At 41.1% G+C, this 21,568-nt stretch overlaps 1 protein-coding gene across 2 annotated transcripts in view; it reads left to right on the top strand.

Annotated features, from left to right (window-relative positions):
* mtus2a (microtubule associated tumor suppressor candidate 2a) overlaps positions 1-21,568 on the top strand; it is an 87,709-nt gene that overhangs the window by 28,925 nt on the left and 37,216 nt on the right. For both annotated transcript variants that reach the window (XM_012849999.3, XM_012850000.3), the window contains exons 2-4: positions 8,489-10,717; positions 12,169-12,424; positions 15,217-15,483. In XM_012849999.3, coding sequence (XP_012705453.2) covers positions 8,714-10,717; positions 12,169-12,424; positions 15,217-15,483 — 2,527 coding nt within the window. In that variant the 5' untranslated portion in view covers positions 8,489-8,713. The remainder of the gene's footprint in view (positions 1-8,488; positions 10,718-12,168; positions 12,425-15,216; positions 15,484-21,568) is intronic.

The following is a 21,568-nucleotide window of genomic DNA, read 5'->3' as shown; positions in this document are numbered from 1 at the left end:
CAGTTTGATGTTCTCTTTTACACTCTTTTTGCGCTGTCTGCATTTCGTCACCTTGCAAGGTGCGTGGCACAGCAAAATGAGGACGGCGAAGAAAAAAAGCCTGTCCTATGAAGTGGAGATTGATCCCTGTACTCGCCAAAGGCAAGACTGAAAGAGAGAAAAAAAAAAAGAACGATGAACTACAATGGTGTCGCTTGCTTGCCATAAACTTCTACTAGTGAGTGACAGCCTTTTTGTCAAATACAGCTGTGGTGATGCATTGCCAAGTACAGGTATTCTCAACCCCTTGAACCTTTATACAGTGACTCGTTTAACCATGAAGTGTGACGGATTTCATTGGAACTGCTTGTGCAAACCAACACAATATAGTGAGCCATTGAGAACTGGGAGAAAATGACCATTTGTTTTTGTAATGCTCTTGCAAAAAAAAACAAAAAACAAAAAACAAATCTGAAATATGTGGTGTGCAAATGCATTCACGTCCTTTTTAATTGAATACCCTACAATAAAGTCCGGCAGAAACAACTTTGTTCTGAAGACACCTAATTATCAAATATACTTCTCCTCTTTAAACTTAGCATAAATGCATTTTTTTTATTTAATGACGTGGGATTGGTAGTCTAGAGGTCAGACTAGGGTGTTTGCTTCTTTGAGAGGCAGCAAAGGTGGCCAGTTTGAAACTCAGTCTGTCACTCTGGGTCCCCGAGCAACACCTTTGACCACAGATTGCTCCCTCTATGTCACTGTGTGGCAGCACACTGCTCCCCAAGGGATGGGTTAAATGTAGAAATAAATTTCCCCTCTGTGGGACCATAAAGGGAAATTTAGAGTATATGTGTGTAGAAAAACACTCCACTTCTCCCTGAACATACTAATACTGGCAGCATCATGCTGCAGGGATGCTGTTCTTTTGAAGGAACACGGAAGGTTCATCTTCAGGAAGACAACAACACCATAAAACCCATGACTCGTAAAAAAATAAAGCTTAACAAGGTCCTTAAATACTTTTAATGTAAAACCAGAAACATCATATTTTTAAGGTTTCAAAACAAAGAAAGACAAAACCCTTACATTGAAAGAATGAAGAGATGTTCTTGATTTTAGAAATATCAATAAAAAAAATGCAAATGGCAATTAAGTATCATCCTTCCACTTACTAAAGTATGCCCTACTTCGTGTTGTCCTGTCACATAAAATTCCAGAAAACTACACTGATGTCTGTGGTTAAAATAAGACAAAATGAGAGAAAGTACAAGACAATGCAGCTACAGGCTGAACTATGTGTGGTTGCACAATAGAGTTGCCGATATTTCATTGTATTGTTGCTTTTGCATTCAAGCAAATCCAGAAAATGATGCATTTGTTTTTTCTTGTAGATTTCTTTCGTCTGAATTCTAGAATACTAGATTATAGTCGAACAAGCACTCAGTAGTGTGAGCAGCAATGAGACAAAGCATGCGCAGGGACATGTGTCGATGTGTGAATGCGTGATTGCATTTGTCCATTTCGGATTCATCTGATAAATCCCATTAGTGGCGTATTGTGAGTTTCTGCCGGTTTCTGAGCAGGTAGTAAACACAGCATGCCTGCGCGAGGAAAGGAGATAAAATCAGCTTTTATTGCAGAAGATCCGATTTCCTTATCCCGCTTATTCACTTAGCTATGACCACCCACTCTGACCCAAGATTCTCCATAAATCCTGTTACTGTCCCCCCCCCCCCTCCCCCCCACCTGCGACGTGGGAGTGCAGGGAGACAGAAAGCTACAGTCTGCTGAAGTGTCACCACATGATGATGGAAATAAGATTGATTGCCTCACCCTGCCCTTATGAACACTTCATTATTAAGATGTAAGTAATGAAGGAAGGGAGCAGCGAGGATGAAACCAAAAAAAAATCATATATATATATATATATATATATATATATATATATATATATATATATATATATATATATATATATATATATGATAAGGAATGAGTAAATCAGATGGAATCACTACAGGAACAAAGCCTATCTGAATATGTTTTGAAACACCCACAGAGAAGAAAAGTGGAACATTTGTTGTTTTTGATGCAAAACCAGTTAGATTAAATAAAGAGGAAAAAACTGGGAGACTATTTCTATGTCTTTTCCTGCACTGTTTTGCTTCTCTTTTGTATGTGATGGTAAATCCCTTGAGTTATCCCTTGACTCAACCACACAAGCGCTCAGCAACACCGCGGTGAGTCATCTCGTGAGATTCTGCCGACGGGCTGTCTATTGTGCACCGTGATAATGAAGCATTTAGCTCATCCCAATGCTATTTCTGCCTGTACTGTGTTGCAGACAGATACAGGGGGAGCAGGAGTGGATGGTCTGAGGGTTGTCCAAGCTTTTACCTGTTGGAGGATATTATACAATATTCTGAATTTGTTTGCTGTGTCTGTTTTTATGTGCTGAGCGGCGAAGCACGAGATTCATCACCTCTGATGCAAGGAGCACAGTGTTAAGTGCATTGGAGCAAGTTCCACCTTTCAGAACAACTTGTTTTAATGAAAAACCAGGTGCAATATCAGATTATGTCATGTATAAATATTCAGGAGTCACGATTTATGGTGATACACACACACACACACACACACACACACACACAGACGTCATTGTTCTGGCCGTCTCCATTGCTTCTATTTTAAGTGCTGGAATTCACATCTCAGCCGAAGTGTGGATGAAAGAGACGGGAAGGGGGGTGATACATGTGTCAGAGTGTTGCTGGTGTCCCCCCATGGGACCACAGAGCTATAAAACCTGTCTGCTAGCCAGTGGGGGGAGGAGAAGAGTAAAGCAAAGTGCCAAAGACAAATGGCTTTCCTAAAAAGCCGCTTGCCGCTGCTGGATGAACAACAAAAGATGCCGGGGAACTGCATGTTGGGTATGAGTGTGTGCCTGAGCATTCGATTGGCTTTGTGTTGTCTCGGTGCTTATGTGTATGTGTCTGGAAATGGAAACATACGTTGCAACATGACAAAAAATAAAGATACTGGGTATGTCAGTTGTCCAGTATTTTTGAAAATTTGGTAGGTTATGTTGCAAATCTTATATGAAATATATTTTTTGACCTATACAAAAAAAAATGGTAACATCAGTTCCCCTACTTTACTTTGATCAACCTATTCTTTACTGTAAACTGTATTTCTCAGAACATTCCCTGGATAGTAAATTTAAATGTCAACTTATTCAAGACCATTGCCCAGCCCTAAAAAGAAGCATCTTATTACTGCATCTTATTCGGGTATTCCTACCTCTTGATCCTATTCACATTTTCTTAAGGTGCAACACCAAACTTGTATTTTATTGGAATTTTAACACGAGTGACCAACATGAATTGCTTCATAAATGTGCTTCTGTTGAATGGATTTTAATTAATGGTAACCCCCTACTGCATGATGTTGCCAAAACCGTGGTGGATGATTATGAAGGCTTCTATTTTCAGATGGATTGTTTTGTGACCTAACCATGCTGTATCGACTTTATCCTTGATCTATCTGCTGCGTTTCTTGGTCTCCCTGGTGTAGCTTGTTCTCCAATGCTCTCTGTATACTTCTGAGGCCTTCAAAACAAACTATTGCATTTAGAATGAGAGTAAAAGCAATAGGTGGCACTGGATTTTATTCAGGGGTATTATGTCCAAGAGAGCTGACTACAACTGCATTTCACAAAATAGGAAACCTTGCATGATTATCCTTCCAGTTGGATTTTGTGGTATAACACAACAAAATGTGGAAAAGTTCAAGGGGTGTGAATACTTTAGCTTGGCACTGCAGCACATCTCTTGTCTCTGGTTTAAAGGGAAGCTTTTTATTAGATCCCAGTAATGCCCTACACCATAAAACTGTTAAATTTATTTCATTGCATTATGACCGTTTCAGCAGTTTCAAATGGAAAAAAAAAAAGTTTTGGTAGTCTCATAAACCTCCTGGCATTGTTTTTATCATGAGATTCATTTATTTCTGTCTGGAGAAAATAGTTTTATTAAAAAGGAAGTCCGAGTTCCCAGTTTCACCAGTGTGAGCAATTCATTACTAATGAGCCTTATTTGTGGTCAGGGATTTCCAATAATCACTCCGTTCTCCTCTCTTGGGCTTGAGTCAGTAAGTCACATCATAAACAGAGCTGTAAAGCTCATATAGCGGCCCTCATTACGTATCCCCCACCGTCCGTCTAATTAGAAATCTTCAGCAACTCTTTTCTTTCACCCATCTGCACGTCTGAGCCCTCCCACGTCCGGCTGTGTCTCAGTCTCTCACCCACTCAGACTAAATCCTGTTGGATAAATTAAGAGTCTTTTCTCAGTTCTTTTCGATTTTAAGTACACCTATCTTTGAGATCGCACCAATGTCATGGAGGATTAAAAAAAAAAAAGGCTCAAACTGATCACGAAAAAAAAAATTCCTTAATAAAACTTGACGACCCAAGTACCAGCTCATGGGTCATTCTTTCATCACGTCATGAGTGCATCCATTTGCCCTAAGAGGGTTTTTCCTCCCCCATTCGCAATTTTCCAGTAGTGTGTGTGTTCTTTTATGTGCATTGTGCCCACCAATGATTGTGCTTGTGTGTGTGTGTTCCCACGTGAAGGTGATGCGCAAGAGAATTTCATGCATCTTGTGAGCTGTGAAAGCATGAAGCTGACCTTCAGACCGCCGTGGTCCCTGATCCGTTTCATTGATGGGAGATGGAGGGGGTTTGACTTGTGCTCTCCAATTCTCATGTTATGACTTTCTCATTATTGTAAGTGTTTGGCTGTATGGCTTTAAATTGGATGTTGTTGTTTTTTTTTTATAAAAGTAGATGTGTTATGGAACAATGTCAAGATTTGAAATGCAACAATATTTCAGAGAATATTAAAATATTTCGGACAGACGGATGCTTGCCCTGTAAAATAGTGATTTTCCAACAGTTTTCTTCTAAAAACATTATTATGTTGTAAATGTGTTTTTCTAAACGTGTAAAACGTCTCCAAGCCATTTAGAATTGAATTGTGGAGTCAGGATTCAGTTTGGGTTTCAGGATTTCTGTGTTTCAGGATTTTGTAGGTGTGTCTGAAAGGGCGGCCACTTGTCTTCACGTGGCTGCCTTCAGCATAACCCCACCTCTTCTGCTCCAGCGGTATAAAACGTACAGTGTGTTAGCCTGGGCGGTTCTCCGGCTCACTTGGAAGTCCCAACTAGCGGCATCCATAGTTTGCTACTAGCAAGCTAACAAATTATTCCTCATCCTCCTCGTTTATGCATCTTCCCTGGATGCCACAATTTGCAGGGTAGCAGCTTGGAGGCTTTACATAGGTTTCTGAGAGATGACCGACCAAACAAATGCTGGATTGATTTTGTAAAGAGAAGCCGCTATGAAGAGATCTGGATCACTGCCACACTCACCTTTGCGGTGCCTACTTTACTCCAGATAGTTTCACTAACTACCAGGAGATACAGCTGGGATTTATGGACATTTGGTTGGTTGAGCCTAACTGAAACCTAACAATAAAACTAACATTGTTTTCTGCACAACTCCAAAAGAATCTTAAGATTTTTACAATGTCATTCTGATTCACCTTTAGCTCGTCAAAAACAAGAGCATGCTTTGTGATGAAGTGACAATAAGAAAAGCTTAGTTTGCACATTGACAATGTGGGCTTTTGCAAAGCAGTCATGGCACAGATGTTGTCAGGCTGGACTAATTTCTGCAACACATGTTGTGTTAATGATTTATATTTGTGCTGAAACACAAAAACATATCTGCTCCCCACCAACACATACGCACATGTTGCCTGATAAACTGTATTCTTAATGTCGAAAAAGGGAGTGAGTCAAGTGCTTTTATTCTTTTGAACAGTTTTCCTTTGCTGTTGTGCACTGAAATAAGTATTTGTATTCAAATTGCCAGATATTCTCTGGCGTTCTTCACACTCTTCTGGTTTGTACCAAATTGATGTTGTCAGCCTGGCTGTTTGTTAAAACGCAGTCTATTCGGGTTCAGGCGGTGTGACCGAGCTGAGCGCTCAGCCTCCCTCAGATTGCTGTCATCAGCACAAGCCTTGGTGCTACATCAGCGCTGTAATCGATCTGACACTGTGTCCTCTCGGAGAGTTCTGCTTCCCCCTCCGTTCCCTACCGATTTGAATTTTCCATGTGTGTTTTGTAACCAGCTAATTATCTGATAGTGAGCAAGGTACACAGGAGCAGCGTGGCGCAGACGGTGGGCCTCAAATTAGGTTTCCTTCTCTCTTTTAGTAATTTTTGATCCTGAACAGAAAAGAGCTGAGGAGTCAACACATGTTTAACTGCAATCTAAACAAATAATAAAAAAGTTAGAGATTTGGTTGTCTTTGAAAAATATACACCATTCAACGTCATTCTCCACTCACTTCACCCTTCGCAAAAACCACTGGCTATCATGAAAAAGCATAACGTTTTGATGCTTTTCTAACCAGTTAATTTGGGAAGAATTGAATAAGTAAGCCACGGGCAGAGGGAGCTGCCATCTTAGCAGTGAGTTTGCTAAAATGCCTGCTATCAGAGACATGGAGAAGGGACCTGCTAATGAGAACAGACACCTCAGCTGCAAAGATAACTAGGTGAGGGATCCATTTTAATCTTTGAAAAGATGCAAACAGAATTAATACTGAAGAAAGACACGTGACTTGCTCTACAAATACAATCGATGGTGACAAAACTAATATAAATAAAAAGCAACAACGTTGTTACTCGCTGGGTTTTTTTTGTACAACATGCTTGGTATTTGAAAAAGATTAAAAAACAACACAATGTGTGATCCTGATCCATCTGAAGGCTAAGAATCAGAATCATTTGTCAAAGTTGTTGTGTACGTGTTGTCAGAGTTGTTTTTGGATTCACTTTATGGCACTAATAAATCATTTTGTACCGAAAAGGTTATTAATCATCTTTGTATCAGCTGAATCGTTGGAGCAAATAGTTAAATTACACAGATATGGACAGTGTAGAAAGTAAATGATCTGTGGTCAATAGTTATACTCCTGAATGTAAGCTATTATCTGCTGCAACAACAGAAAAGCAAAAACAAAAAAAGCAAACCTACAATATGGGCATTACAGTTGTGCCAGTAGCTTCTTTGTAAATCCTGTGTTGGAAGACTGAAACGGAAAATGCATCTCTTCCAAAGTCACCCGCTGCCCGCTCGAACCTTTCATTAAATTCAAGCACAGACACAAGCACACATAATCAACTCACGTGGTTCTTTCTGCTCCCACAGCCCCACTGCTCATAAAAAAATTACATACTCAAAGGCATAACATGCTCTAACTCATGTAAAGATTGAAACTAAATGGAGTTCCCCGAGCTGCTTTATTTTTTACTTACTTTTTGTGTATAGTCTTTGCATGCTGCAAGCAAGATTGCTCATCTCAAGGAATAAAAAGAGTCTTTGGGATAGTGAGGTGACTTTAACACATGCACATTTTCATGTACTAAAAAGAGACTTCATGGTATCACTTCAGGAACATAGTATTTGATTTCCATTGTGGGTATAGCATGCATAAGAACACTTTGACAGTGTTAACAAATGATGATCAGAAAAATGTGGCTGGCATTTGTGTTCCCAAAGGATGATAGATTCTGGCATCCTAAACCCTAATTGTCTATATTTGTTCATATTGTATAAGTGAGTACATGTTGTTAGTTAGACTTAAACATAAATACACCTTGGATGTATTCAGTGACCGGCAATTGTGTGTTTTCTACCTAAAATTAAATCTGGTTTATTGTAAGTTGTGACTATGCCTTCATAAAAGATTGATTTGAAATAGAAACAAGAGTTAAGCAGCAGGGAAGGGCATTGTTTAATGTTATCGGGAAAAAAATTAATAAGACTTAGTTATCCAGTGATGATAATAATAAACTCTAATTGATAATGTTTCTAACCCAAGATACGATTGTTCTTCACAGTAATACTAATTCAATTCAATCATACTTTGAAATGCAAATATCAGTAATTGCTCTGTTTATATTTCGAAGTATGATATAATTTTATTACTGTTACTGTTAAATGCATATGTTGCAATGAAGAAACCATTTGACAAAAAGGTGATTATTTTAAAGTTCTGAAAGTATTTCTCCATTTATTCATAAACAAAAGAAATTGGATTTTGAAAATGATTGTTTATGTATGCTGTAACAATGCTTGCAATAATTACCAAAAAACAATCTAACCAATTCAGGTCCTCTTTTTCCATCTTGGGTAGTGAGGTTTTGTTTCGTAAAGCCCTTTACTAACATAAGTCACACAAATAAAGAGAATAAGGCTGTGGGAAAACTACAGGCAATTCATCAGCAGCTGCTGTAAATGTACACTGGATATAAACTATTTATGTGACTCAGTGGGCACAAAACAGAATTATTTAATCGAAAGTGGTTGGATTTTATTTTACACAGTTATCCATTCTTACAGTTTCTTTTGTGTTTTTCTTTCTTTCAGATTCATCAAACGCCTATCTTCATTTAAACCCCTGAAACAAGTAATTATATAAATTCAAGCTGGGAGGAAACCTGAAAGAAAGAGAAAGATTTCCTGAGATGATATTCAACTTCTGGATAATTCAGCTAAAGACTGACCCTGAAAACAAAGGGCACGAGCTGAAGTAACTACTGAAAATCCGTAAATGGCCTAAACCCGTGAGTGTGCTTAATCCAGCAGTCAAAGATGAGCATTCCAGCTAATTTCCGTGGACTGAGGGTCAGTGTTGAAAGAGGAGAGAAGATTGGAAATAAGACCAGTTTCTCCCCATCTGGAGACGATAATGCCAATCAAATAACTTCAGTCGCTGATGAAGAAGGAGGTCACCCGATTGAGGTCACAGGGTACACCACGGGCTCTATTCCCCCATTGGTGCGTCAGAGTGAATCGCCCGACAAAATTGTAATATGGGGCTCTGAGCAGCAATGTGTGCAGCCTGAGCTCAGAGAGTTTGAGATCCACACATTCTTAGGGAATCAAAGCCAGGAGGAGACTAATGAGGATGAAGATGATGGCGAGAGCATGAGAGATGGGAAGGATGAGGGTCCCATGTCTATATCCTCAAGTTCGACAGCCAGTTCTGCTTCAACTGGTGTAAGGAGAAATGACAACCACAACAAGGAAGAGAGCAGAATACAGAGAGGCAAGGAGAAACGCATTGCCTGTCACAGCGCTGAAGAGCTCGACGCATATGTGACAGACTCAGTAGAGAAAAGAGACACCAGAACAGGAAGGGATAGACGGACGGGGGGTCTGAAGGAGTCCAAGTCTGAGACAAATGTGTTTGTCTCCAGTCTGTCAGCTGTTGCTCTTGGTGGAAGTTTGTCTAGTGCTCTGGATTCCAACTGTGAAGCATCACTTATCTCCCTACCCAGCCCAAAGACCAACCCTTTTCCGAACGCCAACAGTACTACCTCAGCCCAGTCCAGCAGAAGGGCAGCCTCCTTAGATGCCAATCAGAACTCCCCACCATTCTGTCCTGAACAGAGATATGACTGTCCAAAATATTATAGCCAGGAGCAGGAAAGGAGTCATCACAGAAACGGAATGAGCTCTGACGGAGGCCTCGGCCAAAGGAGAAGGGCTGGATTTGAGGAGAGAGTGATGCCGCCTCGACGCCAGCAGCTCGTCAGACCCCTCTGCCAGACTGAGATGATAAGAGAAAGGAACTTCCCAGACTCCAAAAGTCAGCAAACTGGGACAGTGCTAAACTCCTCCAACAATGTATCTCCAGAGTCACACAGCAGTAGATCAAACAGGAAGTTCACCAAATCTGCTTTAAAGGAACCGTCAGACTTGTCCCACCTTTACAACATAAGTGGCATCTCCCAGCTGAGGCAGCCCCACCAGGTATCCCAGAGGGAGGTTCCACCCGTGGAAAAACAGCCAACTACAACTGCACAACATATATCTGGTCTCTCTAACCCACCCGCGCTGGACAAGAAACCCCAGGCTCAGCTGACTTATCGAAGGAATTGCTCCAGTCCTAACAGGACCGGAATTGAATCCAGGTCATCTACCCCTCCTCACTCCCCTCTCAGGACACCACAGGGCTCACCACGCAGGCAGCCCTCTTTGTACCTCATTTCCAGGAATGTCCCTGGAGCTTCTAGGCACATCCCATCAGGAAGCAACCCAGCTGTACCAACGTCAGCTCAGGGCCATGGCAACAGTTGCTTGAGAGCTCCGGTGAAAACTAATATAAGCACAAGCGGAATCCCAAAAGCGCCTCTTAACATCCAGCACAGCTCCTCTAACTCTAACCCCAAAGAGAACTCCCCTTCGCCCAAACTGAAACCTAAAGGAGTCCGTCCCAAAATCATAACCTCTGTTCGAAAGACTCCCCAGTTTAAGCTCCAGGCCGCGGACGGACCTTATCAGGTCTCGTCTCTGCCATCCAGGCTCTCAACGTACACCCACAGCCAACCAGCGGCCTTTAAAGATCCATCTAAAGACTGCTGCAAGCCCGACGCAGAAACCCGAGGATCCCCAGTACTTAGTGCCTCTAACCCACTTTATGAGAAATACCGCCAAGAGATGCAGGTGAACAGTTTCCCACCAGGGATGCAGAATAGGAGCATAAGGGCTCCTGGACACACAAACACAGTCCCCCCAGCACATACACACAGCCACAATGTATCCCCGAAACTAAGCGGCAGGTCGGACAACTACTATGGGACATCCTCTGAGGTGAAGTAAATGCACTTGATCTGCTTTATATCTTTGCCTTCTGATAGATCTTTAAGCTTCCATTTATCCTACATGCTGTTGCTGTTTTGAAATTACTGAAGTGATTTGCCCAAAGTAACAATATTAGGTACTATATGACACGACTTTGTACGTGCATCCATTATTATATTAATGAAAACTTTATTTATTTCAGTAACCCAATTCACTAACTGAAACATGTTATATAGATTCGATGATCAAGCCTTTATTGGTGTTAATTATGATGATTTTCCACTTTTATGATTAAGAAAACACAACATTTTGGATTAAAATATTACATTAAACCCATAAAAAGTAACAATTTCAATACAGAAATGTGGACTAAATAAAAAAGTATAATAGATTTTTAAAGATTGATAATTTTAAAAGGTGAGGAATCCATTTTCTAATTTATTAAATATGACTATTATATTCTAATCTTAGCTTTCATTTTTACCTTTAGTTTTTTTGTTTGTTTGTTTCTGTGTTGGTGCCTGATCCTTTTTCAGTATGTCTTAAATGCTGGTGAGTCAAATGTAATTTCTCACTTTGGTGGACGATACAGATTTATTTTATTCTGTCCTATTCTTCGTTTTGCCACTGAGTATTTGCGTTTCAAAAATATCATCATCCATGACTAGCCTATTTTGTCCATTTTTTTTACTACATATGCTTTATTTCAGCTCATGCCCACATGCAAAATTGATAATGTATTGCATCTTATTCCCGGTCCAAGAAGAGTTGCTCATTATTCCCTTAACATTAGCATTTATTAATTCGTATTAAACAGCTTCATAAGGCATTCCCGTTCGTACATGGCTAAATGAAAATAAGCAAAAATGCATAATTAATGTCTGTTGCAATGCAAATCCTTCAGGGTTGAAGTCGAACCGCCAGTTCCTCTCTTGTTTGTACATAGCAGTTTGATTTATGCCCAACTGTGAAAGGGAACAACTCCACTAACAGAGGTTCAGCTATCACTGCTATCTGTGTGAAAGATTTGACCCCATTTAATCACAGACAAACCATAAGAAGGGCAAACAAACCATGTATTAGCTGTCACTAAGTGTTTACACATATGGCAGCCATATTAGAGTCCCCCATCCAGGTTGGTGAAAAATCTGTAACTTTCCCGTTTAGATTCCAGACTTCAGGGTATCTGCTTGTAGAAATAAGGAATTGTAATCTTTGAGTAAAAATAGACTGCACAATGAAACTGCAATGAATGAGTCTTTAATTAGTAAATGCTGTTTTCCATGGGAACTGCAGGTTTTACAGCAAATAAGGTCTGATCTTTCAATTCTGATGCTTGTTTCTTCTCTTCGTGATGATGTTATTTTACATCACGATGCGTGCTGCAGGAGACAAAAAAAATGTCACAACTCTGCCATGTTCTAATGCTTTTAGATAATTTGAGTGATTCTTATCTTTAGGTGGGGCGGTCCAGCAGTTTAAAAGGCATCTCCTCTGAAGATGCATTGCAGGGCAGGACAGCTACGCAGACTGGGGGAAGTGGCAGTCTCATTCGTTCTGGCAGAGGCCTCCGTTTGGGTCTGGGAGCTGTCAGGACAACCGCAGTTCCAGTCAAGGCCCGGGGACCCAGTCAAGGACAGAGGTCGGCATCTGTCTTCAGCCAGCCGATTCAAACGGTCAGCCCAGCGATCAGCTACAAAAGCCAAGACAACACAGGTAGAGTACACTCTTCATTACATTTTCACTTCTGGAATGCCAAGTGAAGATGACTTCATCAGCCCAAATTTTGACAAACTAGAGTGCAGCCTTGTCTTCCTGCTGCCACGCAACAAGAAGCAGTTGTGGGACCTGTGCATCCCTCAGCTTGGCTCGAGATGAAGGCGGCTCATTAAAATGCATTCTCTCCGAGATTAATTTCAGCAGATCTGATTGGATGGCTGTAGGAGGGGACTCATTCTGTACCAGAAGGCAGCAATCTACAAACTAAAGTGAAAAAAAACAATAAATAAATCATAGCCCGCTCATATCTTCTCTTCTGGGAATTTCTAATTCCGATGATACAGATAGTACCTCTGATTGCTGAAATCAGATTTCTGCTTCACCTCATCTGTCAATGGTATATTGAAGTATTGATGTTTCCCATCATCCTTCTGGAAGGTTGCCTCATTCTTCGCTTAAATGCGTATTTCTTCTGTGATAACTTAGAAAGTGAAAGCATGAGAATATGTGCAAATGTTCAGTAGTTGGACACAAATGGCCAAAAGCTTCACATTCAGAATCGATTAGCATAGTTTTATGGTTTATCTCATCATGTTCCTTGTTAATGCATATCTAAGATAATGCATAGCAGTTGGCATTCGATCTAAGAATTTGTTCACAGGAATTATCTTTATTTTATGCATGCAAGACTGGTGTAGACCAATGGACATTTTTGACACATAGAGCACTGGACAGTGTTGACAACATTGTCTTGATTAATATTAACACCTCTTGGAATTTTGTCACACTTGCCACATTATAACCTCAAACTTCCCTTGTTTTACTGCAATCTGATTTGATAACCCTCTTTAAAGGGTCACAAGCTGATTCAGATGGGATGGAATACAAATAAACGTCATGCTCCAGATTTTTATTCAAAAATAAAAAACATGCATCATTTCCTTCCATCTCCAAGTTAAATTCTTTTTGGTATTTGTCTATGAATATAATCTCAGTTGAATGCATTCAAATCAGTGGCTATAAAGTGTCAAAATGGGAATTAGCTCATGGGGTAAGAATACCTTTGGAAAACATTGTGCATCAGTGTTTGTCGTTCGCTATTATTTTTGGTTCAATTTCATGAAGAAATTTGAGGTTTACACATTTAGTTCCTTTTCACTCTCATGCACTAATTTTAATTATGACTTTTCAGCACTTTTCTGTGTCAATAGATATATCTGACACCTACACATTATAGCAAATGTTCTTTGTGTGTCAGTTGTGGCATATGGTTTCAGTGCATAGTTTAAATTATGTATTGTTATGATAATGACAGTCTACTTTTAAGGTAAACTGGTGACACAACAGCGAGCGGATTCCCCCACAGTGCTGCTGGAACTGCGTTGTAATCAAAAATCACATTTAACAACGTGCATTTTAAAGCCTGGAGGTGGAAATCTATACGCACTGTCGCGGCTCACTTTGGACTGTGATTAAAATCATTAGTGCTTATGCCAGCTGCATGTCCTATTGATTTACCCTGGCCTTATTTACATTATTCATACAAAGTGAGAATGGCCTTGTTTCACTCAAAGGCAGTAGCACACAAAGGCTGTATTCAAAACAATATTCCTAATTTCCAACTTCAAGTTGAATTGTAGAAGGAGGCGTGTCAGCTAGGAATAGAAATAGAACGTAGATGTAAAATAAACTGTGTAAATTAGGGATAAGTGGATGTTTGTTATACTAATTTCTAACTTCTCCTCCTGGCCTCTCGGAGGTGATGAATAGAATGAGAAGTGGGGGTGGGAAGGCCGGGATGGAAATGAGGACATTTATCCTTAATGATCCTGACATTCTCACTCAAGAGGAGGAAGCTCCAAACTCATAAGTAGACCCGATGGCACACAGTCAGACATTAGGGGTGGAGGGAATATGTGATAAGCATGAGCAGCATCTCTAACGATGCTGGAGGGGGTGGACTTTTCCACTTTGTTTCCATTCCACTTTTTCCTCTGTCTAACATGACGGGGTCTGTTTCTTCCTCGGAAAGATGTTTGTTCTCTTACTCTAGCAGTTATCCTCTAGCCCCCACTGAAGCACACAGCTGTGCCAAATGGAAAGGCAAGGATGTGCTGTCTACCTTATCTCTGCAGCCAGCAGGGGATAATGCTCTTCTTCTGTTCAGGATATTGACCCCACATTTGCAGGCTGGGGAAGCCAAGATGGGGCTTTTATCCCAAGTTCTGAGATTTGCCCACTGAGTTCTGTGTGTCTCTGTGTGAAGCCTTGATTGTTCATGTCTGCACATCTTAACTTTTATTTTGCTGTCGGAGGCAATAGATTTCAGACAAGCAGGATTATAACTCAAATGCTTTTTTGAGAATATCTTGTACTGTGGCACTATGATTACATTCTTACCTGTAGTTTCCTTGCTCAATTGTGGTTTCCCAATTTTCTTTTTCAGCATTACATTGCTTCCAGTTTCATATCTAGTGTAAAGTCTAAACATTGCTAAAATTTAGCAATGATGGGGCAGCTAACTTTAACTGCAGCCTTAACAGATTAAAGATCCTTTTATATTTATATAAAATATATATATTTTGCAAAAGTATAAATATGTCTTGAGCTATTTCACATTTAGCTACGTTACAACAGTAAACCTCAAGGCATGTTCTGGGGATTTTACAACATTTTACATTTTGGTCTAACGTTAATTGTAGTGAAAACTAACACCGATCCTCACTATGAAATACACAATATTTCAAAAGTTTAAACCATTTAATGTCACTTTGCTTTTTCATCATTAGATGACCAGGTTCTCAGCCACCAGGCTCCTGCTGCTGCTGCTGCTCCTGCTGCTTCTCCAACAGTCTCCCAGCCCCAGTCCACAGCCTCCAGAGCGCCGTTTCCCAAAGTCAGTCAGTCGGGGCTGCGTCCTCCAGGTTTCTCCTCCAACCGTCTCCCAGCAGGCCGCCTGGCAGCCTTTGGTTTTGTCAGGAGCTCCAGCGTCTCCTCGGCCTCCTCGGCTCACTCTGCTGACAGTGTGCAGAGTGATCCCTGCAGGACAGCTCACCGTGAGTTTGCTCTAAACAAAATGATGACACTGCTGTACCAAAGGTGAAATTTTCTCTGCAGAAAAAATTTTGACCAGGCGTTTGGAACATATACTTATAGATGTGAAATAAAACTTCTTAATTATAAAATAGGATCTCCCTTATAATTTTTTTTGCCTCAACTTATATATATAATGCTTAACAAAAATATGCATAACCTTTCAACGTTTCTGATGTAAATACAAAGTTCATTGAATTTTATGAGGATTTTATGTGATAGACCAAGACCGCAGTGGCATATCATTTTAAAGTGGAAAGAAATCAAAATCTTAAAAGTGTGACATGCATCTTTATTCAGCCACCCTAAAGCCATTTGCTTTTAAAGCATCTTTCATTACGAAGCCTTTGGGAGTATGTCCCAGAAAAACATGTAGATCTAGACTCTAGTGTGTGAAATTCTTTCTAAAATAGCTCAAGTTCAGTCAGTCTGCATAGATAAAACCCGTGAACATGAATTTTCAAGTCTAGCCCATAGATTCTCAGTTTACTTCTGGACTTTTACCAGCCCTTTCTAACTCATATGCTTTGAACTATAGCTATAAACTACAAACCACCGATGTGCTAATAGTGGGTGCCCTGCTGAAAGGTGAACCAAGTATTAAAGGGTTTGCAGCCTCTAACAAGCATGATTCTGACGCCTCAAAGTTTAAAGGTGCATTCACGTGGAACCTGAACAAGATGAATGAAGTGATTGTTTTACATGTTATCCCTACGTAAAGGCACGATCAGGAGTGAGTTAACGATTGACGATGCAAATGATGCATTTCGAGCGACCTAAATGTTGTAAATTGGCTAAATAGAGCGGGGTGAAGCTGCAAATATGCGCAGCGCATGCGCGATTAGAGTGAAGCAAAATTTCGCTCGAGTTCAACAATCTGAACTTTTCTGTCAATTTGCGTCAACGTCGTCCATTTATTAGAGTGTGAATTTTTTTTTAACCATCACATATTTAGACAGTATAATTAGGCTATATTTTTATTGAGCACTAATTGATTTATTGACATAAAATAGATGCCAAGGCGCTCTGTGGCAGCAATAGAGGGCCTGTTGTTTGTGTTCCGGAGAGTGATCCTTACCCTCATGCGGGACAGCAGGTCCTCATGCTGGGTCCTGGACAGACGGAAGTACTGCTGGAACCAACCGTCATCTAGACGCAGCTGCTGGAGCAGGTGGTGGTAAATGCCAAACCTGGTGGTGCATCTCTGGAGGATCTGGTGAACCCAGGGATGCCGGTGCGATGCCTCTGCTCCACTTTTCACATTGAAGTTGAACAAACAAGAGAAACCGGCAAGCGGATAGACGTTCCCACTAGTTGATGATGCAGTGAAGCGTGCAACTTCCTTGAAATATTGTTTTATAACCTAGACCTGCTTCAAACCTTTCCACAACTGTATCTCTAACCTGTCTGCTCTGTTCCTTGCCCTTAACGATGCTGCTTGTTCCCTATTGTTTTCTACCAAGCTTCTGATGTCTTCACAGAACATCTGTTTTAATTCATAGAGATTAAAATATTCATAGGTGGATTATGATCACTTCTGAAAGCAATTAGTTACTCCAGATTGTATTTACTGGTATTAGATCAGAAAGAGCTGAATGAATACAAATTCCTTCCACATTATTGTTTAGATTATTATTTGTAAAAACAAATAAAAAAAAATCTATGCATCATTTTCTTTCCACTTTACAACTGCTATATACTAGTGTGTGTTAGTCTATCACATAAACAAAGAAAACAATTTATTCGTTAACCCTTGCACATTTCGTGTGAATGTCAAATTATTTGTAAAAGCAGCCCATTTAAGCCAGTGAAAGCCACATTTCAGAAAATTGTCAGCACCCCTTTGCTTTTCTCATGAATTTTGTGGTGATTCATAAAATGTTAGATGGGATGCTACAGTTATCTGCCAAGCTGTGTATCAGTGTGTGAATGTGTGCTGGTTAATGAGTGTGTTTGGGTGTGCGTGGATATAGTGCAAAGTGCTTTGAGTTGTCAGTATGACTGGAGAAGTGCTACATAAATTCAATCCATTTACCTTTTACAGGACACAGCTTAAAATACTACACAAACTGTTTCAGTTAAAAAGAGTAATAGTAATTTAAAGATTTAGGTTACTATGAATCACAAAACTACCCCAGCGTGTAAATCTCCCATTAAACTCATGTATAAAAGATGGCATAAAAAGTGGATAATGAAATTCTCCAAACTCATCAGTAATTCTGAAAACTCCGAACTAGGTCTGTGTATCAGATTCTGTCAGCAATCGGAAAGATAAGAATATTTTGAACGTGCTGCTGTGTGAACTGTGTAAATTGTCTTGATTTGCATTCATAGTGGAAAACTCTGAGGTTTTCCAGATGTGATTTCAAGGCTGCTTGGTTACTTGGCTGAGTTTTGAGGTAGCAGCATGTCTATTTAATGTGACCTACATAGGAAGGCTTGCTCCTCTCCTCCCAGTTACAGTTGACGTAAGTGCCTACGTTCTCAGCTCACGCACATCAGGCCCCCTGTTATGTCATCCCGCTTTCCCTCACTTCCTCCCTTTGAAGCATATTCTTTTCATGCTTCTTTCTTTTTAATTTGAAAAAGATTGGTTCGAACTGCAGTTATGTTTGTCAGGCATTGCCTCAGATTCAACAAAACTGGGAAGAACTTGTAAACCAGAATACTTTTTTTAACAGAAAAAAGTAACACTAACCTTGGAGAATTAACTTTTAAAAAATCCTTTAATATACTAAATATTTTTTTACTTAAATTTAGCTGAAGCCAAGTTCTTGATAGTATTTTTTATTTGTTTAACCTTTAAGTCTCTTGAGAGTAACATTTATTTTTCAAAAGACCCGGCCATCTGGGAATTGCCAGCAGTTTAACATGAACATTAAATGGTATAAATGCATTACAACAACAATACAGGAACTCTTTAGTTCCTGAGTTCTTTTTAAGACAATTAAAGCAAATCAGAGAGACAAAAGCATGGAGAAAAGTGATGAGTTCTTTTCACTTACTTTGTCATAAGTAATTGCGTATTTGAGGACCCATGCATAACTGCTGCTATCACATCTGTTTTGTCAAAATTCATGATTGTCACAAATGTAACTCTCCAAACTATCCAAGTGTGCCTTGATTAGCATAACTCGTTGCAGTTTGTCATGGCACCTACTTCTTAAGCCATTTTAATTTGATGCCATGATTGGCTAAAACCAACCGTTGATAGGTGGGCACTAGGTGTCACTTCACCTAATCAGCTCAGAATGTTCTGATGAATGTACCTGCTTTCCACTAACTGATGTGATGAGGGCAGGCCAAGACTGATAATGTGCAGGAGGGAGAATGCTGCACGTTATCAATGTGGCTTGCCAGATTAGCACACTTCAGCTGAAGAAATGGTCATCCTATTATTTACACGAATAAAACAAGGTCTAAAACTGATCCTTGTTGGAGACTGTTTAAAGTCCTCAGAAAGTTTAACTTTGAAATACTTCTGTTCTCTCTAAATGGAACCATTCAAACCACACTTACAACCCCATGACTCAAGCCAGTTTCCAACCTGAAAGAAGGCTACAGAACAAATTTAGACATGATCATTTTTGCTTTGAGTGACAGATTCAGCCTTTATAAAAACAATTATCTCCCCTACATAATTTTTAAAAATAATATTGTAAACACGAGATCATTTCTGGAAAAGTTTTCATCCACACAAACTCATACAAATCCACGGCTGAGCGTTGTTTTAAACATGCCGGACACATAGGGGGCAGTGTACCATAAATCTAAGATCTATGTCAGCCAGTCAGTATCCTTCATAATAATGAGGATGTTTAACAGCATTGTGCCTCCCTGTTTGGAGGGAGAGTTAGTGTAAAACAGCTGACCTCCAAGTGCTCTTTCTCCTTTTCGTCGCAATGTACTGGAGCAGTTGAGCTTGTTTAAACAAACAAGCAAAAAACAACTGAACCAAGTGTAATGTTTATGACGTTTCATGTATGCTTTTACTTTGAAGTTACCGAGGTGAAGATAGAAAATGCTGTGTGGTTGCCAAGATAACGTCAGTTGGAAATAAACGACCGGCGATGCTGTAGATTAGCAGTAAATTTGTCCAGTTGATTAAACCATCAATCACAACGCCAACATAGAAATCAACAACCCCCCCTTATCAGCTTAAATACGCTACAGAAGACCTGTAGTGAATGTGATTGACATAATTCACCTTTGTTATTAAGTATGGTTCTACATACCGTTCATACTAGACACAGCACTTTGTTCTGCCTGTAGTTACTTCATGTAAGTATAGCTGTTCAGGGATCGCGGTCCCTTTAAATGTTAAGAAGGGTGATGACGTGTAGCCCCAGGCTTTTGTTGTTGCTGGACAGCGCCATTTTGGAGCTCAGTGTTTTTCCTATTGAAATAAACGACACACGCATCTCGTGTGCTCAAAGTGAGAAATTGTCTTTTACGATTTACTGCAATTTCCACACTGGTGACCCCGACGTTAGTCTGCTGGACGTATCCAGAGACACTCCTCGACCATGACCGCGAACGCTGTTACCCTCAAGCTCCCCGAATTCTGGGAATCGTCGGCGTCGGCATGGTTCGCCCAGACTGAAGCGCAGTTCGCGTTACGTGACATCACCACGGATGCAACAAAGTACTACTACGTTGTGTCGGCTCTTGGAAATTCAACAGCGTCCAGAGTGGTCAGTCTTCTTAAAAACCCTCCAGCAACTGAGAAGTATACAGCACTAAAAGCCCACCTGTTGAAAACTTTTGAACTGTCAGACGCTGAGAGAGCCAGCAGGCTTTTCTCCCTTCAAGGACTGGGTGACAGCAAACCATCTGAGCTCATGGACCGTATGCTGGATCTCTTGGGCGAGCACAGTCCCGATTTTCTTTTTATCCAACTTTTTCTACGTCAGCTGCCTTCCCAAGTCAGGGCTGCACTAGCCAACACCACAATCACTGACTGTCGGAGGCTGGCTGAAGAGGCTGACAAATTCTTCCTGGCAAGTCAGGGACATTGTGTGGCCGCGTTTTTTCCCACACACATCGATCCTGTGCCGCTGGACGACTCCACACTCGTCGCTGCATCCACTTCTCGTCGGCAGCAGTCTTCTGGCCCCCAACAGTCTCCAGGCTTGTGTTTTTATCATGCCAAGTTTGGACCCAAGGCTAAAAAATGTCGTTCGCCATGCAGTTTCGGCGGGTCGGGAAATGCCAGGGCCGACGCTCAGTAGTGGCCATGAGTGTCGGCCGCGTAGGCAGGCTGCTTTTCATCCGTGATAGCATCTCCGGACGACGTTTCCTGTGCGACACGGGAGCACAGAGGAGCGTCCTGCCCGCAACCCGTTTGGACATGGTGACTGACAACCACGGCCCCCCTATGGAAGCGGCAAATGGTAGCCCCATCCGCACGTACGGCACGAAGTATGTTGAATTGTGTTTCGGAGGACAACGGTTTGGCTGGGACTTTGTTACAGCTAAGGTTGCCGTTCCCCTCCTCGGAGCCGATTTTCTGTGTGCACACGGACTGTTGGTGGATGTAAAGAACCGGCGTTTGATTGACGCCGTCACATTTTGTTCTTATACGTGCACGCTCAGCGGGACTGACTCCATACGACTGTCTAGCATGCTCTCAGCCTCAGATGACTTCCACCGTCTGCTTGCCGAGTTCCCAACGCTCACTCAGCCCACTTTCTCTGCATCCGCCGTAAAGCATGGTGTGGAGCACCATCTCGCCACTACTGGTCCACCCGTCTACGCCCGTGCTCGACGCCTCGACCCGACCAAGCTTGCCGTTGCAAAGGCTGAATTTGCAAATATGGAACGCCTGGGTATAGTCCGTCGTTCCGACAGCCCTTGGGCATCACCCCTTCACATCGTCCCCAAACCGGGTGGCGGCTGGCGCCCGTGTGGAGACTACCGGCGGCTCAATGAGGCAACGACGCCTGACCGATACCCAGTCCCGAACATACAGGATTTTTCAGCTCACCTGGCAGGCAAGGTGATTTTTTCCAAGGTGGACCTCGTCCGGGGATATCATCAGGTGCCGGT

Source organism: Fundulus heteroclitus, chromosome 11 (assembly GCF_011125445.2).
Source record: "Fundulus heteroclitus isolate FHET01 chromosome 11, MU-UCD_Fhet_4.1, whole genome shotgun sequence".
NCBI lineage: Eukaryota > Metazoa > Chordata > Actinopteri > Cyprinodontiformes > Fundulidae > Fundulus > Fundulus heteroclitus.
Note: the sequence above shows the minus strand (reverse complement) of the source record. Positions and strands in the feature narration are given on the sequence as shown.